The sequence below is a fragment of the Nyctereutes procyonoides genome, unplaced genomic scaffold, assembly GCF_905146905.1.
Source record: "Nyctereutes procyonoides isolate TBG_1078 unplaced genomic scaffold, NYPRO_anot_genome, whole genome shotgun sequence".
NCBI lineage: Eukaryota > Metazoa > Chordata > Mammalia > Carnivora > Canidae > Nyctereutes > Nyctereutes procyonoides.
Window position 1 is genome coordinate 69,586,863 of NW_026575126.1, and position 26,089 is coordinate 69,612,951.

At 55.0% G+C, this 26,089-nt stretch overlaps 2 protein-coding genes and 1 pseudogene across 2 annotated transcripts; 1 reads left to right on the forward strand and 2 right to left on the reverse strand.

The window, feature by feature from the left end:
• The first annotated feature begins 5,618 nt into the window (after positions 1-5,618).
• LOC129519101 (proteasome subunit alpha type-1-like) lies at positions 5,619-9,417 on the forward strand (annotated as a pseudogene).
• Positions 9,418-10,401: 984 nt separating this feature from the next.
• MOGAT3 (monoacylglycerol O-acyltransferase 3) lies at positions 10,402-14,469 on the reverse strand. Its single transcript, XM_055339287.1, has 7 exons — positions 14,209-14,469; positions 13,814-13,921; positions 13,647-13,717; positions 13,171-13,375; positions 12,698-12,872; positions 10,891-11,093; positions 10,402-10,798 (listed from the first exon to the last, which is right to left on the reverse strand). The coding sequence occupies exons 1-7, from the start codon at positions 14,279-14,281 to the stop codon at positions 10,644-10,646; spliced, it is 990 nt and encodes a 329-aa protein (XP_055195262.1). The 5' UTR covers positions 14,282-14,469; the 3' UTR covers positions 10,402-10,643.
• A 3,806-nt stretch (positions 14,470-18,275) lies between these two features.
• Positions 18,276-25,773, reverse strand: PLOD3 (procollagen-lysine,2-oxoglutarate 5-dioxygenase 3). Its single transcript, XM_055341361.1, has 19 exons — positions 25,351-25,773; positions 24,911-25,002; positions 24,636-24,772; positions 24,360-24,523; positions 24,089-24,201; positions 23,884-23,947; positions 23,474-23,571; positions 23,157-23,258; positions 22,846-22,971; positions 22,535-22,656; positions 22,132-22,236; positions 21,910-22,035; positions 21,453-21,594; positions 21,257-21,370; positions 20,979-21,047; positions 20,123-20,227; positions 19,450-19,596; positions 19,045-19,170; positions 18,276-18,714 (listed from the first exon to the last, which is right to left on the reverse strand). The coding sequence occupies exons 1-19, from the start codon at positions 25,463-25,465 to the stop codon at positions 18,559-18,561; spliced, it is 2,223 nt and encodes a 740-aa protein (XP_055197336.1). The 5' UTR covers positions 25,466-25,773; the 3' UTR covers positions 18,276-18,558.
• Between the last annotated feature and the right edge of the window lie 316 nt (positions 25,774-26,089).

A 26,089-nucleotide genomic window follows, 5' to 3' on the forward strand; every position in this document is an offset into this window, starting at 1 on the left:
CTGTCTTCCCCTGGGGGGCGGTGGCCTTCTGCCGCCCCCATTCCGCAGAGGAGGAGCACGCCAGCCCCCAGCCCCCAGGCCCGCGGCCCCCTACCTCGCCGGAGCCGGAGCCTGGGCAGGGATGCCGCGACTCGGAGCGGGGCGGGCCACGCGGACAGCGAACTGGGCCGGGAGAGGGGTCACTTCGGAGCCCCGAGGGTCGGGTTCGGGTGACGCGCGGGGACCGGAGCACCCCGACTCGGAGTCCGAGTGCGGCTGTGGGGTCTGCCGCGGCTCAGTCCCGCAAGCGAGCGCCCGCGGGGAGCTTCGGGGTCCGGCGCTGCGGGCGCCTCCCGCTGCGTTGCTCTGCTGGGCCGGGGCGGCGGCTCCGAGGGGCGGAGACCCCAGCGACGCGGGGGAAACCCGGCCCGGATCTGGAGTGGACTCGGGGCGGCCTGGGGCGGGCGGGTGGAGAGCGGGGTGGGGGGTGGGGGTCGTAGGGGCCCGGGGGCCTGCGCAGCCGAGTGGCCTCAAGTGGGGCCGACGAGACTCCGCCTCTTGTCCCGTCCGGGGAGCAGGACAGAGGGTGGGAGGTGCCTTGGGTTTGGCGGAGGGGGTACTGCTGGCTAAGCCCCCCGCCCGCATCTCTAGCTCTGTCCCGGAACCTCCTCTCCTCCCTTTGCCGCACGGCTCCCCCTCCTCCAGAGGTCACCCTCTGGACCTGATCGCGTTCCCCCCGACCTCCCGCTGCTAGATAAATCCGAGCGACTGGAAAGGGCACGCAAAGCCCCAGGGACCTGGTCGGAGAAACTGATAGAGGAAATTGGAAACCCTTGCAGATGAGGGTGCGAGGAGACCCCGGGAGACAGAAGCAGAGAGGCTAAAGGGAGCAGAGCAAGGCCCAGACCGCTCCGAAGGGCCACCACTCCCCGGGGGCGCAGAGTAGCCTCTTTCCGCGGGTGCACAGGCCGGGGAGGTGGGGGGCTCAGCTCACACTCAGCCTCTGGCCGCCAGGCAACAAGGCACCCCGCAGGGCAGCACGCAGAAAGACTCCAGGTACAGCCACGAACCCATCTCCCGCCCCCAGCGCACGAACACAGACCTCTGCAGCACTCACGTCCTGGGGATCTGCGCACACAGCTCAGCATCCAGTGTTACACCGGGTGGGTGGAGGAAGGGTGGGAGGAACAAGTGTGGACTTGGAGCACTACCCCCACCCCAATGAGCTGGTGGCCCAGGCTCTTAACTCCTGAGCACTAACACCCGCCCCCCCCCCCAAGTGAGATAAAAACCACTTGCAGTTCTACCCTGTAAGGAACCAGGTTAGTGATGGATGTGAAAGTCCTATAGTAACCGTAAAGTGCTACAGGGAGTAGTAAGGTCTGTTGGGGACGAGAGCCCGTCGTCCCCCTGCCCCTCCCTCCAGGGTCTGACCGGCTCCCTTTCCCACCAAAGTTGATTTCCTACCTATCTTATTCCACTTTTTTTTTTTTAAATCCTTTCCAAAGTAATAGCTCAATTACCTGGTAAACTGATCCAGTGGGCTGTGCTAATGTGATCAGGTGAAGGTTCATTTCAAGTTCCTGGGCTCCCACCCACACGGCCACATCAAGGGTGAACTGATGAGAGTCCTCCCTAGAATTCTAGGCCCGGGTAGACCAATAAGTAACTGACAAGTCACTTAACCTTCTCTTCCTCTTTCTATTTTTTTTAAGTTTTTATTTATGTAATCTCCACACCCAACATGGGGCTTGAACTCAGGACCCCGAGATCAAAGCCCGAGAAGTGCCCCTCTTCCTTTTTTTTTTTTTTTTTTTGCTTTGTTTTGTTTTCTTAAAAGGACTTCCTCCCATTTCTGATTTTTAAAACTAATACACTGCACCTCTCACAAAGCCTCAGTTAAGGTGGAATATGCCCAATTGTGGGACAGCACCTCAAGAAGCTACATGTGTTGGAGGAAAAAGTCACTAGTTCCGGGAGAGAGATGCAATGCTCTAATCCCTCCCTTTGCTCCAGAAGCCCCGCCCTCCGCCACCAGAAACTCTTGGATTGGTCCAATGTTCAACACTTCCAGTTCCCTCAGCCAATGAGAATATAAAGTTTCCCGAAGTTGAAGTTGCTAACGCTTTGTGTCTGAGCCACTCAAAAGGAAGAAGTCACTGCTCATTGGTCCAGTCAAAAACCATGTGGTTCCAAAATTACCAGGCTCAGACTTCTGTCCTGACTCTCCTGGGAGGTTAGGGGGGCGGTGGTGGTAAGAGGTGGGAGGATGACTCATCTCCTGGCTGCCCCTCCCAGCAAGAGAGAACAAGAAGCTTTCAGCATCCTTAAGTGCTTTGAGGATGCGGGGAGGTGGGCCATCACTTTGTGCTAGTGTGCTTTAAAATAGACCAAGGTTAAGATGGTTGAGGATGGAAGAGTGACCTGCTTGCTGGTAGAGAGGTGAGAGTCCTGGCTTCACAGGTCTGGGTTCCAGGGCCACCCTGTACCCCTCCTGGTGGTGAGCCACAGAACCACCCAGAATGTTTGCACAGCCCTTTGGTTCAATTCTTACAACGCTGTAGGATGGGTGAGGCTTGTTTAGTCACCTTACAAATGAAGAAAGCGAATTCTGAGAAGTCCCATGATGTGAGCTAGGTCCCATAGCTGGCAAGGGATGCTATGAGGGGCTTTGGCTTCAAACTCCGACCCCACCACCCACTCACCCCTCAGAGGTCAGATGCATTTTGTGAAAGTGCTTTGCAAACTGTACAGTGTGAAGCAAGTGTCAGTTCTGTTAAGGATGGAGATTTCCCTAAGTTGTTCTGAATTTTGTAAACACTGCCTCATACCTTAGGATCCATATGGGTTTTGACCCTCATGCCGGGCTTGTTTATTTGAAGTCTATTTGTCTTCTCTCTGGGAGGGTGTGCCTTACTGTCAGGAGGGTAGTACTGTTGCTTCTTGTCATTTCTCCAGGGCCCGACCTCTGCTGCAGGACCCTCCCTATCACCATCATCCTCTCTCACCCCTCCCTTTCAACAGACCACCTTGGGTCTTCTTCCCTGGCTCTGAACAACTCCCATCCTGGGATTCTGAGGACCAGGACTTCTTCCTCCAGATTTTTGGTTTTTGAGTGTTCTCCTCACTGACTCCTTTTTTCACTCTGACTCTCTAGCTGAGACCCTCTGACTCACCAAGGCTAAGACCCCTGCCCTCTCCCTGATCCAGTGACCCCTCTATCTGGGCAATTCCCCAATCTATGAGTCAAGTCTATCTGCGGGACATCTGCATTTTGCTGATAGCAGAGAAATAAAAGATGCTTTACAGGTATGGAGCCAGGCACCTCATGTCCTTTTTGTTGTATAGGCAAATGACCAGGTTATTTGTAGATAAGGAAGGAGACCAAAGATCAAAGGGTTAAGTAATTCACCTTAAGTCACAGAGCCGGGGAATGCATAACAGTCTTACTCAGGATTATGGCACTGAAGAGAATCTTCTAGATCACCTCAGAAGGCAAGGTATCACAGATGCCACATACTCACTGGTGACTCACGGTTTCCTCATCTGTAAGGAGGGCAGAGCACCTAACTTCCAGTAAGGATCGAATAAGATAACTTAAGAAAAGTGCCTGGCATAGCACAGAGATGTGATTAAAGGTAGGTATTACGATCTAGCCAACTGGAACAGCAATTCTCCCATGCAATGCATTGCAGCTTGTGCACTGAAATTCAGACATAAGCAGAAGGCTGCCATGTTCATTTTTCCTTTGGGACGCTCAGATTCTAGGAACTTCATGAATCATGAGATAGAAAGCTGGGAAGCCATTGAGCTTGACTCTGAACTCTTAGAACAGGATTGATGTTACAGCTATCTTTTTTTTTAAGATTTTATTTATTTGAGAGGGAGAAAGAGAACATGAGTGGCGGTGGGCAGAGAGAGAAGCAGACTCTCCACTGAGCAGAGAGCCTGATTCAGGGCTTGATCCCTAGACCCCAGATCATGAACTGAGCCGAAGGCAGATACTTAACCAACTCAGCCACCCAGGCACCCTGATGTTAAAGATATCTCTATAGTTCTGGTGCTTCATTCAGGTGTTGGTGCATAGTAAGTGCTTAATAAGTATATTGTGAAAAAATGGATGACTTCAACCTAGTTTTAGGTTGCGGTATCAAAGGAGACCACCTTTGATCATTTATCAAAAGTCACCCACTGGGTAGAGATAAAACCAGACTCCTGGTGTTCTAACCCCAAGCCAATGCACAACCAGGCCTCACAGGATTTTCTAAAGGTTCAGTATGAAGGCTTGTGCCCTGAAATTCCATCATCTTCTCTCCCCACCAACCACCAGGTTCCCCTCTCTGGTCCACATGAATCAACATTCGCTGTAATGTCTTGTGAGGAGGCAGAGAGAAGGTGGCTGTCTACAGGCCGGAAGAGAGCCAGCACCTTGATCATGGACTTATAAGCTTCCAGACCCATGAGAAATAAATTCCTGGGGGCACCTGGGTGGATCAGTGGGTTAAGTGTCTGCCTTTAGCTCGGGTCATGATCCCAGGGTCCTGGTACTGAGAGCAGGGTGGCGGGTTCCCTGCTCAGAGGGGAGCCTGCTTTTCCCTCTCCCCACCCCCAACTCATTTTCTCTCTCGCTATCTCTCTCTCTCAGATAAATGAAATCTTAAAAAACAAAAAAGAAATAAATGTCTGAAAAAAAAATAAATATCTGCTGCTTATGCCTAGTCTGTGGTGTTTTGTTATGGTGGCGCAAGGTGACTAAACACACACCTAAAATATTTCCTCTCTCCTCCTCTCTCTCCTTCTCTCTCTCTCTGTCTCTGTCTCTCTCTCTCTCTCTCTCTCTCTCTCTCTCTCCCTTTCTGCACTCACTCTAGGGGAAGCCAGCTGTCTTGTCTTGAGAAACTCAGATAGGCCTATGAGGAGCTCAGTAGCCTCAATCCCACCACCAGGAACTGAGGCCTGTCAACAACCATGTGAGTGAACTTGCAAGTAGATCCCTCACCCCAGGGGAGCCTTGAGATGTTGCAGTGTTGCAGTCCTGGTGGACAGCTTGACTGCAGCCTGAGGATTCTAGGCCAGAATATCCCAGCCAAGCCCCGCCCTCTGAAACAATGTGATAATAAATGCTTGTTCTTTTAAGCTGGTTAAGTTTGGGGGTAATTTGCCCTACAGGAACAGAGAACTGATAAAGTTGATATATCTTCTAAATGTGTTTTAATCTATAGATTTCCCCTCCATCTCTCTCTTTTTGCAACTATTTGTTGAAGAAACAAGGTTGCCTGCCTCCTGTAAATGTCCTCACCATCTGGATTCTGCTGATTACACCTCCATGGTGGTGTTTACCATATTCCCCTCTCCTGTTTGTCCTGTAGACTGAGAATTAAATCTCCGTCCCCTGGGCAATAAGGTAGCCATTAACCATGTGTTGCTATTGGACACCTGAAATGTGGTTGGCACCACTGAGGGACTGAACTTTTTATTTCATTTAACTTGAATTAAATTTTAAAATAGATCATTGATCTAGTTATTGGAAAACTTTTTTAGAAAAAGATTTTATTTTGAAGTAACCTTTACGCCCAACATGAGGCTCAAACACACAACTCCAAGATCAAGAGTCTGATGCTCTACCCACTGAACCAGCCAGGCATCTCTGAAAAGCTTTCAAGTATGTTCAGAACTACTTTTTCACTCATGAACCTACCTTTGCACTTGAGAATTTTGTAAACTCTAAATATGGATCATATATTTCCTATGGATGTTTAGCATCTAAATTGAAATATGTTCAAAGTAGAAGTAGAAGTCAGATTTCAAGGACTTAGTCCAAAAAGAAAGCATGTAAAATCTCTCATACTGTTTTCTTTTTTTTAAGATTTTGTTTATTGGCTCCTGAAGCCGCCACCTCTGCCGGAGGCCCAGCGGGACCCGCGCCGGAACCATGTTTCGCAACCAGTATGACAATGACGTCACTGTTTGGAGCCCTCAGGGCAAGATTCATCAAATTGAATATGCAATAGAAGCTGTCAAACAAGGTTCAGCCACAGTTGGTCTGAAATCAAAAACCCATGCAGTGTTGGTTGCATTGAAGAGAGCACAGTCAGAGCTTGCAGCTCATCAGAAGAAAATTCTTCATGTTGATAACCATATTGGTATCTCAATTGCGGGACTTACTGCTGATGCTAGACTGTTATGTAATTTTATGTGCCAGGAGTGTTTGGATTCCAGATTTGTATTTGACAGACCTCTTCCTGTGTCTCATCTTGTATCTCTAATTGGAAGCAAGACCCAGATACCAACACAACGGTATGGCCGGAGACCATAGGGTGTTGGACTGCTCATTGCTGGTTATGATGATATGGGCCCTCACATTTTCCAAACTTGTCCATCTGCCAACTATTTTGACTGTAGAGCCATGTCCATTGGAGCCCGTTCTCAATCAGCTCGTACTTACTTGGAGAGACATATGTCTGGTTTTATGGAGTGAAATTTGAATGAACTGGTTAAACATGGTCTGCATGCCTTACGAGAGACACTTCCTGCAGAACAGGACCTAACTACAAAGAATGTTTCCATTGGAATTGTTGGTAAAGACTTGGAGTTTACGATTTATGATGATGATGATGTATCTCCGTTCCTGGAAGGCCTTGAAGAAAGACCACAGAGAAAGGCACAGCCTGCTCAACCTGCTGATGAACCTGCAGAAAAGGCTGATGAACCAATGGAGCATTAAGTCACAAACCAGTCTATATGTGTATTATCAAATATGTAAGAATGCAGGAGCCCTTACTGATGACAGTAATCTATACTTTGAACCAAAAGATGCGGCGTGATCTTCTGGTATGTTTTAGGAATCGGTCCAGATGTGTTTTTCCCAAGTAACTTGTCTGAACCATATAATGGTGTGCATTTTTCTTTGACAGGGTCTATATAATCATTTTCTAGAAAGTATAGTTATCTGTACTAATGTTTTTATATGAAGAACATAGTGTCTTTGTGGTTTTAAAGACAACTGTGAAATAAAATTGTTTCACCTGCCTGTGAAAAAAAATTTTGTTTATTTATTCATAAGAGACACAGAGACATAGGCAGAGGGAGAAACAGGCTCCCTGCGGGGAGCCAGATGCAGGACTCAATCCACGATCCCAGGATCACGACCTGAGCCAAAGGCACACCACAGATGTCCCTCTCATTACTATTTTTATATAGATTACATATTGAAAGAATATTTTAGATATATTGGGCCAAATAAAAATATTATTAAAACTAATCCCACCATTTTCTCTTTATCTTTTTGAAGTGCTTACCAGTAGAAAAGCTTAAATCATATATGTGGCTCCCATTAAATTTATTCCTAAGGGTCAGGTTGTGCTTTTTTGGGAAGGACTGTGTTCTTCCATCAAAACCTCAGATGTAGTTGTCTTGTTGGAATCTTACCGGGCACTGATGCTCAAGACTGAAATCCAACCAAGGGCACCTGGGTGGTTCAGTTGGTTAAAATTCCCTCCAGAGGATAAAGAAGGGCCAGGTCCTACCAGCAGCAGTGGACAGCCTGAGCAAAGCCCAAAGCAACAGCCAGCTTCACAAGAACAAGCAGTTCTGGGTTGTACTCATCTTGTAGGCAGGGGCTGGTCAGCTAGGAAGGGGTTTAAGCCCCAGTGACACATCTGCCTTGTGAGTAGAGACAGCCCTCTGGTGGCCACGGGGAGAATGAAAGGGGAGGAAAAAGCTAGAAGAGGCAGTAATCTGAATTCCTAAGGCTTCTTCAGTTCATATATTCATAAGGTAGACTCATCCAGATCAGGAGGAGAAATCACAGTGTTGGGGCTTATCATTAAGCTACATGGAGGAGGAATGGCATGGTGATGCTCATTAATGGTTCTGGGACCCAGGCCTCTTGAAAATACAATAGACCCTTCCGGACCGTCTAGAGATCCCTGTTATTCTATTTGTGCACCTGCCACGTGTGCTCCCCCAAGAAAATATCCCATGGCAAATGCTTGCCACCACCCAATATAATTTGCACAGAAGACCATCTTTGGGTGGGTGCAGAGAGGACTCTTTGTGAATTTTTAAAAGGCACCTGTTGAGGGCTGAATTGTGCCCCCCGCCCCTGCCTCAGAAAGATGGGACGCTGACGGGTGACAGTTTTGCTCAACCTCAACACAAAGACATCTGTGCAGCTGTCCTGTGAGTTTGGATGCATCTCATTCGCTTCCCAGAAAAGCCCTGTGTCTGTTCAGTTGGTGAAAATTTGAGCTATGCCCTTATGATTTGTGTGCTTGTCTGTGTGGTATTTCAATAGAAAGTTTTAAAACCCCACAACTCTGAAGTAGGTAGTCCGATGTTACCAGGAGGAACTGAGGCTTGGAAAGATTCAGCGGCTTGACCAAGGTCACGATCGGTAGCTGGCAGAGCTGGACTCAAAGCCAAGTATGTGGCTCAGTGTTGGGTGCCAATCAGCAGACTCATCCCTGCTGCTCCCGTACAGTTCAGAAATGCCTCTTGGACCACCTTGGGGCCTCAAATTCAAGTTCTGTGTCAAGCTTCCCCTTGAAATATTTGCCTTCCAACTCTGTCCTATTCCTGTTTCCAATAAATGGCCATCATCACCCTGTCAGCAGTGTGGCATATTTCTCTGCGAGGACCTAGGACCTGGAGTCTAGAACTGGAAGGGACCGGCCCCTTGGTCTGAGGCTTAAGCACAATCCCAAGAAAATAATCTAGAGAAAAACACACGTGCCCCCCTGCCCCAAGTTTGGGCTGAGGCATGAAGTTCCAACAAGCAGGTCCTGCATTCCAAAAGGGGCCTGACCAGACCACATGCAACAAGCAAAACCACATTTTCCAAGCAAATAATTAAGAAGTGACTCTCAGGTCCCTCACTCTCAACAAGGATCACAGTTTGGACACATGGGAGAGTGGTGGGGACGGGCGTAGGCCTTCAGGTCTCTGGGAGTCCTACCCCTGGAGGACAAGGCTTATTACCTCCACAAGATCAGTGACAAAGGTTGCAAGATTCAAAGAGTTTGGTATGCTCCAGCATTTGGGGGATGTACCCGCCAGAGAAGTCTCATTAGACCAGACAGTAGCTGACTAGAAGCTCCCATCCAGGAAAGAAGGAAGGACAAGTAGCTGCATTGAGCCCCGGCTATACTCTGGTGGTATCCAAGCTAAGAATGTTCCAGGCTGGGGCTGGGTTTTTCCATCCCTCTCTCTACTTCCAGCCTAGAAAAGCAATGGGAATTCCATCCTATGTCAAGTGCATGGGCAGAAAACCAGGGATAGATGGTGAGACAGAAGAACTTAAAAGGGAATCCAGGAGAGCCCCCATGAAAAAATGGAATCAGCTTGGGAGGTCTGGAGGTGCAGGGAACACAAAGCTATCTTACCGATAATATCATCAAGAACACTTGGGATCATTTTTCTCCTCCTTTGCCCCACACTCCAATCCTGAGGGGTTCAGTCACAGCAGCTAGTAAGGGAGGGGGAGGAAATAGGTCAACGCCATCCCCTTTCTGCTCCACACCCTTCCTTCCCCACCCCCACCTCCCACCTCTTCTGGTCAAGAGGGCAGCTCACTTGCTGCCCTGGCTGGAGATGGAAGATTCCTACCCTTGGATGAAGACCAGAGTGTGGATTACTACCCAAGCTACAAGTCTATGTACCAACCTGGGTGAATGAATAACATGCCACCTAAGCAGTCACAGGACTGCTCAGATTTTCATCCAGGAACAAGAAAGAAATTCTTCCATGGAATATATTTGAGAAGACAGTGGGAGACTAGTATAGTTGCATTCCAATTACATTTCAACAAGTTGTTCTGAAGTCCTGGATACAGATGCAAATCCAGTCAGTAAATAGAACTGATGTAGTCAGGGGGACGGTATGACCCACATGAGGACCCTTAGACTGTCCAGTTTTACCCTCTCGTTGGACAGACACCATGTCTGTGATGAGGATGACAATATTTTGCCAATCTGTGTTCTAAGCCCTTAAATATTAATTCCGCAATCATCACAAGAGTCCCATGCTTACTGAGCAGATAGATTAATGTTGACCTGATGCTGGGTTTGCAGTAGGGCTTACTGCTGTTCCAATGGGTCCCTGTTTCATTCATCTTCCAGCCACAAGGGGACATAAAGGATGGAGATGGGGTGCAGTAGTAAGCTATGGACTAATACTATCTTTTCTACTATCAAAGATCATTCCACTCCCCATACAGCCAGGGATCCTTGAGCAAGCTCAGCTATCTTCTCCAGCTTACCCTGCAGACCTACCCCTCTGCAGAGCTGACCTCCTCAACTCAATCCTGAGGCCCTACAGTGCTTAGGGAAGCAGATGCCTTCGTTCACAGAGGGAGAAAGGGGTCAGCAAGGAAAAGAGACTTATGCAAGGTAATGCAGCAGAATTAAGGCTTGCAGGGAGGAGGTTGTTGGAATCAGGGTTCTGATCCCCAGTCCAAAGCAGCAGCTTTGCAGTGCAGGAAGATGAGGGCAGAGTATGCCTGGGCCTGCTTACCCCCAGAGCAGGAGCTGGAGCTCCACAAGGCATCTGACTCTACAAAGTAGTGGGGAGAGAGAAGGAGCTTTTATTGGAGCACTGACGCCTGGCAGTGGGTGCTCTGACAGCCCCCTCAGGGCCTCAGGGCTGGGGGAATGGCAAAGCCAGGGCTATTTAAAGATGAGGTGAGTAGAGGCTGGGACACCACAGCTTTCCTTGTGTTCCTCAAACAGTTGCTCTAGAGCCTCCATGTAGAGCATGTGATAGTGGTCAACTTCCTCCTCAGTGGGGTTGAGGCGCTGTGGCACGGGGATGGGGCGGCCCACTGCAGGGAAAAGGGAGACAGAGGTGAGGGGTGTGGGGAGGGCTGTGCTGCCTGCACAGCTGACAGCAGCTTTCTTCCCTGGAGGTACTCACCCACAGTGGTGATAGGCTTGGCGAAGGGCAGTAAACCCCAGGAGTCAGCTGAAAAGAGTCCGCGGCCCCAGAAGATGCAAGGAGAAAACTTCATGATCTTCTTGATGGTGATCTGGCACAGATACTGCCAGGAGTTTGTGGGAAAAGCCTTAAAACTGAAGATATCATTCTCCCCAAAGGAGTACACAGGTACCAGGGAAGCTCTGGGAAGAGACAACGAGAGAGAAGGATGGTCAGGCCAGCGGCTTGTGCAGCGCCCCAAGACGGACTGCAAATCCCTCCCCGCACCTACAGATTCCTCTTCCCAAGGTCTTGTTTTCAAGCAAATGACAAAGAAAGATGGAAAGACTCACAATGCTTCTTCTTCTTTTTTTTTAAGATTTTATTTATTTATTTGAGAGAGAGAGAGCACGGAGCAGTGGGGAAGGGGCAGAGAGAGAGGGAGAAACAGACTCCCCACTGAGCAGGGAGCCTGATGTGGGCCTTGATCCCAGGACCCCAGGATCATGACCTGAGCCAAAACAAAGGCAGATGCCAAACCAACTGAGACACCCAGGTGCCCCTGGACTCACAATTTTTTTTTTTTAAGATTTTATTTATGAGAGACACACACACAGAGAGAGAGAGAGAGAGAGAGAGAGAGAGAGAGAGAGGCAAAGACACAGGCTCCATGCAGGGAGCCTGATGTGGGATTCGATCCTGGGCCTCTAGGATCATGCCCTGAGCCATAGACAGATGGTCAACTGCTGAGCCACCCAGGCATCCCAAATTATTTTAATTAAATTAAAATCTTAAAAAGAAGGAAGAAAGAAGAAAGAAATAAAAGAAGGAAGAAAGGAAAAAAGAAAGAAAACCATCAGGGGGCACCAGGGTGGCTTGGTTGACCAAGAACCCAACTGTTGATTTTGGCTCAGGTCATGATCTCAGGTTTGAGGAACTGAGCCCCACGCTGGACTTTGTGCTCAGTGCAGAGTCCAGAGTCGGCCTGAGATTCTTTGCCCCTCCTCCTGCTCACACATGCACTCTCTCTAAAATAAATAAATCAATAAAATATTTTTTAAAAAGTAGAAAGGAGGGATCCCTGGGTGGTGCAGCAGTTTGGCGCCTGCCTTTGGCCCAGGGCGCGATCCTGGAGACCCGGGATCGAATCCCACGTCGGGCTCCCAGTGCATGGAGCCTGCTTCTCCCTCTGCCTGTGTCTCTGCCTCTCTGTGTGTGTGTGTGTGTGTGTGTGTGTGACTATCATAAATAAATAAAAAATTAAAAAAATTAAAAAACATTAAAAAAAAGTAGAAAGTAAATCATCAGGAAGAGAAAATACATTTAAAGTCTAAACTGTAAAAAAAAAAAAAAAATCCCTGTATAAGGGACCTGTGTAGTTCAAACCAGTGTTGCTCAAGGGACAACTGTATATATTTTCTCATCTGGTCTTTGCAACTGCAACATCATAGCATAGTATTAGTCTTGTCTCACAGGTAAAAAACCATGTCCAAGGTCTTGCCTTTGAGGTGGCATCAGAAATCCCCAGGGCTTCTGAGCATAAGGTCCTGCTACTTGCACTATGCTCCTGCCTCTTTCAGAGAGGGAAGAAGCCTTGCAAAAGTGGGCCTGGTGCTTGGTGCAGAGAAAGCACTCAAGTGTTGACATGAGGGCCCTGTGGATACAGGGCACAGTGTGGGCTCTGGGGACATAGGGGCCCAGCTACAGGAACCTGCGTGTGCAGGGACAAAGAATGTGGACCCCTAGACAAAATGTGAAGTTCTGATCATCCACAGCAGCCCCAGGCTGGGTACCACACCCCACTCACCCGTGCCTCAGTGCCAGGCGCACGAAGCCTTTGCGGTTCCGGAGAACGAGGCAGTGCATCCCTGGGATCGCAAACAGGGACTCGTGGGCACCCCCAACTACGATGACTACCGCCTGCCCGGGCTGGGGCTGGGACAAAATAAAGTCCAGGCTCCGGCGGTTCACAGAACACAGTCCTGCGTACATGAGGAGGTAGGGAGCAGTCACCACCCCCTCCTGGGCTGCCTAGTCCCTCACCTGCCATTCAGGGGGATCCACACCCCATTCCTCCCACACCTGCTCCCCATGCCACTGGCAGTGTGACCTCTAGTGCCTTTCCCAACAAGGATGCAGGACACTCGCTCCAAAGCCATGCACTGATGCCCACTGTGAGCCAGGCCAATGTTCAGGCCAGGTCCCTGTGTTGGGTGGTGGGAGGCAGTCTGGTGTGGGGGGGTAGGAACGGGCCCTCCTCCCACTCAGCTTGAGGCTTACCAAAGGCCATGAGGTAGTCACGATAGATTGGGAGGTACAAGAGAGAGGCCAGTGTTACGGGTGATATCTGAATCCCCGGGAACTGCTTGGAGAAGTTGTTGATGTCCGTGGAGAAATTGCAGAAGGCTCCCACGCACATGATCCCATGTGGGTGAGAACCCACAACATAGTTCCGGTCAGGGGGCAGCTCTGCTGTCTTCACCAGCTTCAGGGTGTTGGGCAGGATGAAGGGAAAGAGGCATGGAAGGCAGGACACCAGCTGAAAAGAGTTGCCCTCCACCCCAACCGACTTCAGAGTTCAAGGTCCTCAAATAGGGTCAACGGACAGAGGGCCTACTCTGGAACACCACTCCACCCCTGTCCCATGTGTATTCTTGCCAGAGTTTACCCCCCCCCCGCAAGGGCAGGGGTGAGCAGGGGTGGGGGGCTGGGGAGAGAGAGGGGACAGAGAGTCTCTGTGGAGGGTGACCTGTCACCTTAATAGGATAATAATCTTTCAAGTGTTTCCAAATGGTACAGCTCCTGATGCACTCAAAGCGCCTCCCACCTTGGGGCAGAGAAATGGATGGAAGAATCTCTGGAGGCACCGGGCCCCCATCTCTGCTCCCTGGGTGCATGTCCAGCCACGCTCAGCCACGCTCACCTTGGTTGGGTGTGTCCCAGTCCAGGAAGAGCCACACCAAGTAGAGAACAGAGATGGACCAGAATGAAGTGAAGAGGAGGAAGAGGACAAGAAGGGAGAAGAAAGGGCCTGGGTGAAAGATGAGAAAGCAAAACGCATGAGTTTTTGAAGCTGGGTCATTCCAACCTGCACAACCTTGTGCCACCCCCACCCCCACCCCCCTCCCCCGCCTCACCCCCCTCCCCGCCCCTCCCATTGCTGGAATGCATCCTGCGGCCTCCAGCCTGACCTCTGTCCCTCTGCTGCTCTCCTGCTCCCTTAGCCCTCCCCTATACAGGCAAGTGGGGCCCCAGCCCAGCCTGCGTCCCCGCAGTCCCTGCTCCCCAGGCGGACCCTCGGTGCACCAGGCGTCTCACCCATGAAGAGGAAAATGAGCACGTAATAGAAGGCGCCTAAGACTTCTAGCCACTGTTTCTGCGTGGTTTTCATGGTGGGGTCGCGAGGCGGGCTGTCGCTCCCCTCCGCCAGCGGGGTTCCAGGGCCTGGAGTGCAAACGGCGAAGGTTTGGGCACGGAGTGAAGGCTTTCTTGCTGCAGCGACCAAACGCTCCAGGCCCCCGGGGCCTGCAGGTGTGCTGCCTGAGTGTGGGTAGGGAGGTGGATAGGGAGGTCCTTGGATCTGGGGCCCTAGAACGATCTTTGAACTGCCTGCGTCAGTCTGTTTGGACTGGTCCCTGGGCGGAGCTGGGAGGCGGCAGGGTGTGTGTGAGGGGTGTGGGGCATCGGTGGCCCAGAAACCGATGTGGAGGGGGGCTCAGAAGAAGCAGGAGCGCCCGCCAGCCGGGTCCCAGCTGAGACCACGGCATACCCAGCGTGTCCGGGCAGGCCCCTGGTGCGCGCCCCGGCTCCGTGTGCAGGTCCCCGGGAGTGTCGGCACCTCAGGGACACGGCTGCGCACAAACACGCACACACTGCCAGCTCTGGTCCCACGTTTAATTTCCACTGCCCGTCCCCAGTCGCCGCGGGGGCGGGAGGATCGGGGCTGTGCCCCGCGTACGCGTACGGAGGAGGTGCGGGTGGCCCCGGAGGCCGGAGCGCGCCTTGCGCTCCCGGAACAGCCACGTGAGCCGCCCCACTTAGAGCAGCTTCGCGGGGGTGGGGGCCTCACTGCGCGCAGAACGCGGTCCCCGGCCCCGCCCGGCCCCTTCCTGCCCAACGGCGCGACCGTCTCGGACAGAGTTCAGGGCCTGGGAGGTTGTCAAAGAGGGTGAGGCCGGTGTGGCCAGGCGTGGCCAGGCGTGGCCAGCAGCCACCGACCTTCACCGCCCCGCGCGGGGAGCGCGCTGGCCCGAGCGCTGCGGGAGCTGGTGCGCGCAGGGGAGCCGAGGGGGCAGAGGCTGGGACTCCCGGACGGTGCGGATGGGCGCGCCCGGAAGGGCAGAAGGAGGCCCAAGGGTCCGGAGGGTTCGGAACGGCTGGAAGAGCTCGCTCTTCCCGAAGGAGAAGACAGGCACCAGGGAGGCCCTGGGGAAGCAGGGGCGCGCCTGATTCCAGGTTCCTGGGGCGGGCCGCGCTCCTCCCCAAGTTAGGCCGAGCCGGTGCAACCCGGACACGGCGGCTTCCTCACCCGTGTCCCGGTGCCAGCTTGACAAAGCTCTTCTGATTCCGGATCCGCAAAACAGCGCTTCCAGGGGCCCTCCCAGGGCCAGCAGGGCCACCTGGCCGCCCCCAGGCCCGGACAGGAGAGAGGCAGCACTGTCCCTGTCAGAGGACAATAAACCTGGGGGGAGTGCAGAGGGGGCCTGATGCCTGGGCTTTTGAGAAAAGGGGGAGGAGGGCACCAGGAAGGTAGAGCTGGGACCAGGAGCCTCCACCTGCCCTCTAGGGAGGTAGGGGCAACACAGCAGGGACTGAGGGTCCTGAGGCAGTTCTCCCCACTCCTCCCCCTCACACAGGATGTAGTCCCGGAAGAGAGGGAGGTGGAACCAACAAGGCCGGTGAGACCAGAGGCCAGGGAAGAGGCTGGAGAAGCCTGTGGCCTCAGTGCAGAAGTTGCCAAAGATGACCAGGACCCTGTGAGGGTGGAAGCCAAAGAGGTAGTTGCAGGAAGTATCCAGTTCTGCGATTTTAACCAGCTGGGGGCAGAGGGAACCTCCCCCACTCTGGCGGTGAGACTAGACTTTTGAGGGTGACCAGAGAAGTCTCTTCCAAAGCCTTGCCCCCACTCAGCACACCATTCCGGGTGCCCTCACCGAGACAGAGAAGTAATCTCAGAAACATCTCCAGATGGCCTAGCTGTGGCCCCAGGCAGAGTGCCAGCCTCCTGCCCTCCGCGTGTCCTTGTCTCTGTAGAGCCAGACCAAGTAGAGGACCGCAAGGAGCAAGCTCGCCTGGCTTAGAAATGCCAGCACACCTGGGCTGGAGGAGGACAGGAGAAGACTCGGGACCCAGGCATTCCATCCCCAATTATCCCCCTCTGCTGCTCCCTCTTCCCTGTTCCATGGCTTCAGGCCCTCCTGTCCCAGCTAATTCCTTCTTATTTCCTCAGGAGCCTCCAGAGATCCCTGTCCTGCCTCCCTCCTGGCAGTTGGGAAGCAGAGTGCCAGGTGCTGGGCCTTACCTAGCTTCAAGAAGGAGAAGACCCATTGCAGGACAGCAACCACTTGAAGACCCCAGTGGAGGCAGCTGGAGGAGGCCAGCATACTGTGGAGGGGTCCACAGGGGTCACCCACAGAGGTCACCATGGGCTCTTGAGTACACTCATTGTGGTCCAATCCGCTGGCCCTGACTCTTGGCCCTGGTTCTGCTCCTGTGTCCTCCCCCTTTGCTGATCTGAACACCCTGTACCCTTGTGAGCCCCAGCAAGGAAGGGTTAACCACTGCTGGAACTCAAGGGGCTGTGACACACAGGACCAAACAGAAATGCCCAGGGGTGTGGCCAGGAGCCTGGGAGTGAGGCAGGTGCTTGCACCATGTGGAAGTCAGGACCTCCAAGTAGCCAAGTAGCCAGCTGGCAGAGGTCTGGGAAGGTGGGGGTGTTGCCAGCATGGTGTGTACCATGAATGGCAGGGCTCCCCCCATGAGTGAGAACAGCTAGAAAACCCTTTAGCTGCTCTGGTCTGGCCCCTAAGGAGTAGCTTAGGTCTCTGTGGGGACACAGTCCAGAAGGAGGGGCTTTTGGAGAATGGTCAGGGATTGGTGAGCCCAAAAGAGGATACCCTTCGAGTAAGCTGGGGTTGGTCCTCCCATCACCACGGCCCTCCTGACACTGGCCAGAGCTGTGAAGCCAGTACCGTCTCAGGGTCAGGGAACGTCATTTCTCTAGGTAAGACTGACACACACCCCATTAGGTGCCTCTGTCACATGCTCTCCTGGCATAAAATACTTTCCCTCCTTCATGGCAATTTTCTGGCCCAGCTGTGAGCGATGAGAAGACAGCTGTTGCTCTAATAAGCAGAGCCCTTGTGACAGATGCCCAGCAGCTGGGAGCACTCAGTAAATGAATGGTGGGTCATAGGAGACAGGAGGAGCCAGCATCCAGTGCTGCTCAGGCTGGCACCCCCTTTCTATCCCTGTCTCCCGCTTCACTCTCATGTGGGTTGCCACCCCACAAGGAGGTATTTTCTCCTGTCCCTGATCAGCCCACTTCCACCTGCAGGGAGACCCAGGTGAGACACACAGGCCAGAGAGATGCTCAGTCTACAGTCTATGAAGGAAGGCTTCATAGAGGAGGTTTTCCTGGGAGTCCAGGCAGTAGGGAGGAAGGCATGGATGGCAAGTTAGGTGTTGGAGGTGAGAAGTGCCCTGGGATCCAGGAACAGGCCATTTGGTTTTCAAAAGGCTTCTGCAAGGGACCAGTTGGGAGAGAAAACCAGCAAGGTAGGCTGGAAAAGGAACTGGAAAGGACCAAGCTAAAGGAACATGGCCTGCAGTCCCCAGGGCACCTGTTTGCAGAGGCTGGAGGCCACATCAGCTCTCAGGAGGTCTCGCCTCTTTTTCAAGGCTGCTTCACATTCTCCTCTTCCAGGAAGCTTTCTTGAGAGGACTCTCTAGGGCTTTCCTGATCCTCCCTAACCAAAAGCTGGAGTCCTAGAAGCCTCCTGTGTCCCCTTAGAACACATGCTTCCAGGGGGCCTTCCTTCCCTTTGCACTGGCCCCAGAGCCCCACACAGGGCTCTGACATCCCACAGATGCCCTCAAGTGACAAGAGAGTCAGGGAGAAGAGGCTGGGTTTGGCGGGAGAGTGGGGGTAGGCTTCCACCTAAATCTAAGTGAAGTCCTTGGGGCCTGGCCCTTCTCAGGCTCCCCATGCTACCCCTACCTCCAGAAATGGGACCCAGGGAAGCTTCCATGTTCCCACACTGCTCTACCATCTGCTTCTGCCTTCTCCCCTGTTCTTTTTCTGTGGGGTAACTCCCTCCGCTCTGGTGGCAGGAGGGATTCAGGCTCAGTGGGGAGGTGAAAGACATACACAGACTCAAGAGTTACAAATCCTCCTTTATGGGAGGGAGGCTGAGAAACAATAATTTATTGTATGGGGAGCCCCCAGAAGCCTTCTCCCCAGGAACATTTGGGGACCATGGGAAGGGGCATGGGGGCTCCAGGAGCTTCCTGAGAGGGCCGTGTGTTGGGGTGGGGAGGCGACACATTCAGTCCCAGGCACACTGAACATCCGCTCAGGAAGGGAGGCGCCAGACAGACCCCCTTCCAAGGAGAGGGGTGCAGGAAGGCACAGCGGCAGCGAAGGTTTGGCAGAGTGGTTGAGTGTCAGGGGTCGACAAAGGACACCATGATGTAGCGAGTGCCCCGAGTAGTGGGCAGCCCCTCGTGGTAGTGGGTGAGACGGCCGGGATGCAGGAGCCCCCAGCCCTTCCGTGGGGATGAGACTATGCAGTCATAGCGCAAGAAGCGACAGCCACCTCCCTGGAAGAGATGGAGGAATGGAAGTGGGCAAATCAGTAGATGGGGGGCGGGGGGCATAGGAGGGTGAGAGGCTGGATGGGGGGCTTGGGGTGTCAGCATACAAGAGAGGCACTGGGGTGGGCTGGGGTGGGGGGTGATGGCAAGGCACACAGCCTGAAAGAGGTCCGGGAGGTCGTGCAGGCGAAGTAACTGGAACCAAGAAGAGGACAGGCCAGGGGCAGGTGCCTGAGGGTGTGTAGGGGTTGTCAGGAGGCCCAGGGCTCAAGTGTGTATGTGCGTGTGTGGAGAGGCCCTGCTAGTGCCCTGACGGGGGAGGGCACTCGGGCTCACCTCATAATCCAGGCCCTTGTGGTTGAGGGCCACGTTGAGAGTGAAGGTGGATGAGTCGTGATGGGGCCGCAAAGAGGGCTGCTCATCTGGCCGGTAGCGGACCACAAAGTTCATCACTGCCCGGGTCTGTGGGGGGTGCGAGAGAAGAGGTGGGAGGGATGGCCGTGAGGTCACAGGGTGGGCGGGGGCGCTTCTGAGGAGGTGAAGCCTCAACCCAGTGGGAGGAGGGGAGGAGGGCTGCAGGGATCTTGGCCCTTCGGGGGTATCCTGCGAACTCCCCGGGGGGCTGCCGTCCCGCGGTATCCCTTCCCTCGGGACTCCGGATGCTACAGGAGCTGAAGGGGCACCATGTGCAGACTTCCAGCCAGGACTGGGGTGTGGGAGGAGGCAGGGGTGGCAGCCCACCTTGGTGTGGTAGCCTGGGAACAGGCTCTCTGTCATGGGGCCCACGTATGTCCTCAATAGCTGCAGCCACTGGTCTTCATAGCCCACCTGCTTCATATGGATGTCCACAGTGGGCACATTCTCGTAGCCTCCAGCCAGCCTTGAGTCCTGTGGGCAGTGGGCACTGAGCCCAAATAGGGCCATGCCAGCCGCTCCCCCCTGCTCTGAGGCCCGAAAGCTTGTGTGACGTGCATTTAGGAGCCTCGACCACTCTACCTGACTCCCTCTAACTCGCCCTGAAGATGGTACCTCTTCTGGGAAGCCCCTTGGTCACCCCCCACATCCAGGCCAAGGGCCCCTCCTGTAACTCCTACAGCATCTGGGCTGCCCATCACAACCTTCAGGAGCAGGGCTCCTGCTATTGCCTATAGCAGGTGAGGTGCAGGAAGGAGGGCAGGGCTCAAGCAGGTGCTCAGTACACCAGAGCGCCCGTTCAGTGGTGGGCGTCGCAGACCTGCCTGCCTGGTAAGGAGTTTCTGAATGAATGCATGCATGCAGTTGTGCCCCCTCTGGGTCCCCAGCACTCTGGGGGCCCCACCCTGCTCCGACTCTCATGATTCCATTTCCCTTCATCACAGCTGCACCTTCCTTGCCCCAGGGGGTGGGGAGTCCTCCCTGCCCCAGCCCCTCTCACCTCATGCCGGCCTCCTGACCACTGGCCATAGTGCTCCATTTCCTCCACCAGTTCGTCACACATCTGGTCGGACAGCAGGGGGAACCAGTACACATCTGGGCAGGGCTGAGGACAGACAGGGCAAGAACAGGGCCAGGGGAGATGCTTGCAGACCTCTTGGGGAGCAAAGCAGCCAACCCAGGGGAGTAAAGGCAGGGAGCAGGGATGCCTGGGTGGCTCAGCAGTTGAGCGTCTGCCTTCAGCTCAGGTCGTGATCCCCGGGTTCCGGGATTGAGTCCCACATCGGGCTCCCCACAGGAATCCTGCTTCTTTCTCTGCCTATGTCTCTGCCTCTCTCTCTTTCTGTGTCTCTCATAAATAAAATAAAATAAGATTAAATAAATAAATAAATAAATAAATAAATAAATAAATAAATAAATAAATAAATAAATAAAATAAATAAAATAAAAATAAAATAAAATATTAAATAAATAAAATAAAATAAAATAAATAAAAAAGCAGGGAACAGAAAAGGAACCCAGGAGATGGGAGAAGCTCGGGGATTGGGACTCTGAGCATGGGGGCTAGCCAGGAAAGGCTGGGCCATGGAAGGCAGGTGTGGCACTGGAAAAAGTACAAATGGCAGATTGCTGTCGGGGCTTTACAAAACTGTCATGCCACCCATAATACCAATAGGCCGACAACAAGAGAGGATTGCTCTGATCAGTGGCAGGGTGGGGAGCCGAAGGCCTATCTGCTGGGCCTCCACCTTTATCTGCCTGAGCAGAAAACCCTCAGACACCCAAGAGAAGTCGGTTTGAAAATGACTAATCCAGGCAGGGGACTCAGGGGGTCAGGGGTCCTACATGGGGCTCACCTGTTCCACGAGCCCCTCCCCTTCAAGGGCCCGGCTGTAGTTCTCATGAATGTACTGCTCCTTCCAATCCTGGGGGAGAGGGAGGGGTACACACCTCCATGGGTGCCCTCTTCACTCCCTCAGCTCCCACTCAGGAAGCCCCAGTACCACAACCACCACCAACTCTCCCCACACAGTTGCTGAACTTGGGAGCAAGCCCTTGCACATGTGTGCAGGTGCCTGCATCCTCCCAGAGTGGAGGGCATGTCCCGTTCTCTGAGCAAGCAGTTGGCTCTCACCAGGGGGTTGTCGAAGATCTGCCAGAGGTCCGGGTGCAGATGGTCTGTGTCATACCGGGAAGTGGCCAGGAGGCGGCCAAACTCGTGCTGATTACTAAGGTGGAGGAAGATGCCCTGGAGTGGGGGGGGAGGGTGTGAGGAGACATGGGTGGCTGTTTCTCTGCACCCCAGCTTTGGGCGCCCAGGCCCCACTCACCTTATCCCGCAGACTCTTACAGAAGGCCATGTCTGGGTCGGTGTCACTGCCTGAGAACACCTCCCTCTGGGGCAGCTCTGTCCTCAGGGTCTCACCACGGATCACGTATGCCTGGGATATATAGGGCACATTCCACACGCCCCTGGAGGCACCCACGCTGGGGTCAGATCAGTGGGTGGCCCTCTCCCCCAAATTCTGACCGGTTCAACCCAGGAACCCCTTCCTTCAGGGCACCCCACCCTCCAGGCCAAAAGGTCCAGTCGCTTCCCTGCTAAGCACTGCTAGTCACAACACCTCAGTCTGCTCCATAGTCAGCCCCAACTCTGCAGGGGTGGCACTTCTGACTGGTGGCCACTCTGGACCCCCGAGAGCAGGGAAACGGGGGAGCATGCAGGTGTTTATGGTCTCCTCCCCCAGGCCAGACAAAAGGGGGTTGCAGCCCTCCGGCAGGACTCACACTCGCTTCCGCTGTACCAGCTCCACATAGTCCTCCGAGCGAGCGTAGTACTCATCGGGGCTCAGGGCTCCCCAGAAGTTGGACCAAAGCTTCCCGTGGCGGGACAGCATGGGCGCTATCACCTTCCTGTGGACAGGCAGAGGTGAGCCCTGGGCCCCGGGAAGGAGGTGGGGGCTCCCAGGAGACTATTTGGGGGCCCTCTGGCTGAGCGGGGCAAGTGACCTGTTCTCTTCAATGAGGATGCGCAGTGTCTGTGGGTTGCTGATGACGGCATCAGCGTCCAGGCTGAAGTAGAATTCACACTCTGGGTCCTGCCGACAACTGTCCCTGGAGGTGATAGATCAATGAACACTTGAGCTGAAACGGGAGCAGGTTGGGGAAGGAAGGGACTGTGTGGTAAGTGGAAGAACTCCCCCACCTGTCGAGGAGAGCAAGAAAGTGGGTAGAAGCACCAGCAAGAGGAGAAGAGGAAGGCTGGGGGTTCTGGGGGGTGCTGTGCTTGCTTCCCCAGGACCCCAGGTTCTCCTGGCTGGGAGGGCGCCCCTGTGGAGGCCGAGCATAGGCTCCATGCTGCATGGAGCACCCCTTCACCCTTGCCCATCCTCCCCACCCAGTGCTCACTCACATGGCCATGTCCCTGGCCTCGCCTGGTGTCAGGGCCTCCTCTGGTCCCACCAGCTTCACAGCTGAGAAGTGGTCCTGGAGCTGGGGCCAGGAGTCTGCGATGTGGGGCTCATGGTACACCTCCTGGAGATGGGAGAGAGGGGTTAGAGAGGGTAGGAAAAATGGTGCCTGAGGGACAGGAGGGGGTAGGAGGTGGATGGAAAGGATGTAAGGAAGGAGTCCGGGTGGGGGTGGGGGGTGGGAGTTCCAGACCAGGTAGGGGCAGAGTTCCTTGGGAGGGTGCACAAGGGAGAGGCTGTCAGAGTGTCTCACGTTGTTATGCAGGAACAGGGTGACCCTGTCAGGGGGGTAGTCCAGGAGCAGCAGCCGCTGCAGGAAGCGGGGCAGGAATGGGGTAGGTTGTTCTACAAACACAGCCAGAAGCACCCGGGGGGGAGGCTGGAAGATACAACATGACGACATGACGGGGCTCAGAGGAGCCCAGGCCCCCAGACCAGTGTGTCCTCTACCACCCTGGCGGTTGGGAATCCCTAGGAGCTCCCCATGCACTGCTGCCCAGCAGGCTCTCCCTGTGCCCTCTGCCTTGATGCCTGGTCCTGCAGCACCCTGGCACCCCTCCTCACCTGCCCCCCCGGGAGTGTCCTCCGGTCCCGGCCACAGAACCCACAGCCTCCCTGAGGAGTCCAGCCATTAGGAACATAGTTTCCCAGATAATTCAGCTGGAGCTGTTGGGAGAGGCAGTAAGAGGTAGAAGCCAAGGAGTCCAGCAGCAGAGGTGAGGGAGGTCAGGTGGACAGGCAGGGGACAGGGCAGGAAGGGGAGAGATGGACACTTAGCACCTCTCCCAGCACCTCTGCTGCTGGTGGGGTTAGGGAGGACGGGCTTGGAAGGGCTAGAGGTAGGCAGGGGCAGGGGTGGAGGGTATAAGCCATTGGAGCACCTTAGTAGGACCATTCCCATGGACCACAACAGGAAGTGTGTCGTAGGCCACATTCCGGATCCGCACACGATTCCGATCAAACTTTAAAACCACCTCATCTGGGGAAGAAAGGCCTTGCTTTACACTCCTTTCCTCTCAAAGCTGCCAAGCAATGATGCTTCTAAGTATGGGATGCGGTTGGGTGGGGGAACCTGGGAGGGTTTCTCTAGAGGATGAAGGGCTGTGGCTCTAGGGTAGGGTTCTGTCTCTCTCCTGAGGGTTCTGACCAGGCTCTGGCCACCCTGGGGGAGTTCCTGGGTAAGTCACCAGTCCCTCAGAGAGGCACTTTCCTCCCTGTAACAGATGGTAAGCCCAGACCTTCCCTTTGAAGGGTTAAATAAAATGACAGAAGTAGAGCCCTTTGTTCTCACCTAAAGCCCCATTGAGGTTCTGAAAGATCCGAGATTTATGATCCAGATTGAGGCTGAGTTTTTCCTGGATGGGATGAGATGGGGCAGGTCACTATGGAGGGAGGTAGGCCAGCACTTCCCACTCCTTTTACATCCTCCCAAAAGCCCTACCCTCTCCTCTCCCCTTCAGCTCGAGGCTGGACAGCCCCCCTCCAGCCTTCCCTACCCTCAGCCCTGGGTCCAGGTAGAGCCGAGTATAGAACAGCTGGTCGTCATCGTCATCCTTGTACTTCCACTGGCGGACCACTTTGTGGATGGTGGGGGCAAAGCCAATGAATCCTGCAGGGGATGGGTGGGCAGGTGCTGACTCCAGGACTCTCAAGGCCCCAGGGCCCAGTCCCACTCCCTCTCTGGCCCTCAGCACCTGGAACGCTCCATATGCCCCTCCATATGCCCCACCACTCTTTTCCCTCTGCCTCGGGTGCTCTGCCACTCACCACCAGAGTTGAGGAAGCGCTTCCCCGTGCCCACCTCAGGGTACTGCTCGGCCAGCCCCCACTCGGGCCAGCAGAAGCCCTCAGCGGAGAAGAGCAGGCGACTGCCACTCTGAACGAACTTCTTCAGCAGCTCTGCGGGGCTGCCAGCCAGAATCACATCGTAGCTGGGCGAGGAAGAGGGCACGACAGGACAGCAGGAACCTCAGTATCCTGACCCCCGCTCTCTGCCTCCTGCCTGCCCCTTCTTCTCCTCCCCTTCAGCAGCCCCTTCTTCACCTGTCCACGAACATGATGACCATATCCTCCCGGTCTGCATATTTCTCCATCTCCTTCTTTAGCCACCTGACCTTCTGTCCTCCACCAACCGTTCGGGCCACATCACCCCCTCGCCACTCCTCTCCCAGGCCCAGGGTCTGTGGGGGGAGACCCGCCATGCCAGGGAGGGGCTCAGTCGGCCAGCCGGGCCCTCCCGACCAGGCTTACCGTGGGGCCCTGGCCATCCAGCCCTCGGCCCACCCCTGGGGTGGGGGGAAGGAGGGCATTCCTCTCACCCGCACAGTGTAGTTGAAGAACTCCGCCGACCACAGGAAACGCCGGTATCCTTCCGTCTCGGCCGTGGCCACCGTGATCACCAGCAGCTTCTCTGTCACCAGCCGGAATTGGTGCTCAGGACCCACTCACCCAGCTCACCGCCCACCCCCTTCGCCTCCCTACGACTCTGCTCCAGTCCTTCGCTTTTTTCCAATTCCTTCTTAAACTCGGCCCAACCAGGGGAACTCGGGCCCCAGTTGAGAGCGGATGGGAGTGACACCCAGGAATTCGGGGTCCGTTCACGTGGGGAGGCTGGAAATCCCGGCTCAGGGTGGGGAGTGGGCGAGGGCGCAGGGCGTGGAAGAGGCCGGCACCCCCTCCAGACCTCGACCCCCATCCCGGCCCCGCGGGCGGGCACGCAGACTTGGCACCACCCACTCGGCGTTCCCGGGGCTCTCACCTGGGTTGACCGGGTCGCCGCCCCGGGGACGGTCGGAGGCCGAGGTAGCAGGCGGCGGCGGCAGCAGCAGGAGGAGCCCCAGCAGGAGCCGTAGTCCCGGGCCGGAGGAGGCCATGGCCGGGAGCCGGCGCAGACGGCACACAGGCCCGCGGGGCGCTGGGGCTGTGCGCCCGGATCCCAACTCTGGGGAGGGGTTCTGGGCAGCGCCGCCGGGGCCGCAAGGCGGCCAGCCCCGAGGAGGAGCGGGGCTTGGGCGCCGCCCTGGAAAAAAAGGCGTAGCCCGAGGCTACTGAAAACTCGAGAGCCGGCGCCGCAGACAAGGCTCGGATTGTCCCCGGGCGTGAGCGCGCCGGCTGCGCGGAGCCGCGGAGGGGGCGCCCGGCGGGAGGCGGGGGAGGGGCGGCGGCTCGGGCCGGCTATCCCGAGCCGAGGACTCTGGCCAGAGCCAGCCGGGCCCAGCGCCGCCTGACACGCGAGGAAGCTGAAACCCGGAGAGGGGAAGTGACCCCCTGCAGGCCGGGCGGGATGCGGAGGCGGGTCTTTGCCACAGCCCTGCCCGGAGCGGCGGGACGGAAGGCGGGGAGAGCACGGCGGTGGGTGGGGGTCGCGGGGAGCGGGGACGAGTGCAGGAGCGGGCGGCCAGAGGGGCGAAGGCCGAGGAGTCCGCGGCCCCAGCGGCGCTGCGGGGCGAGGTTTCCGCAGACGGTCCCCGGGGCCTCTCGGCTTGCCCACTCGAGCC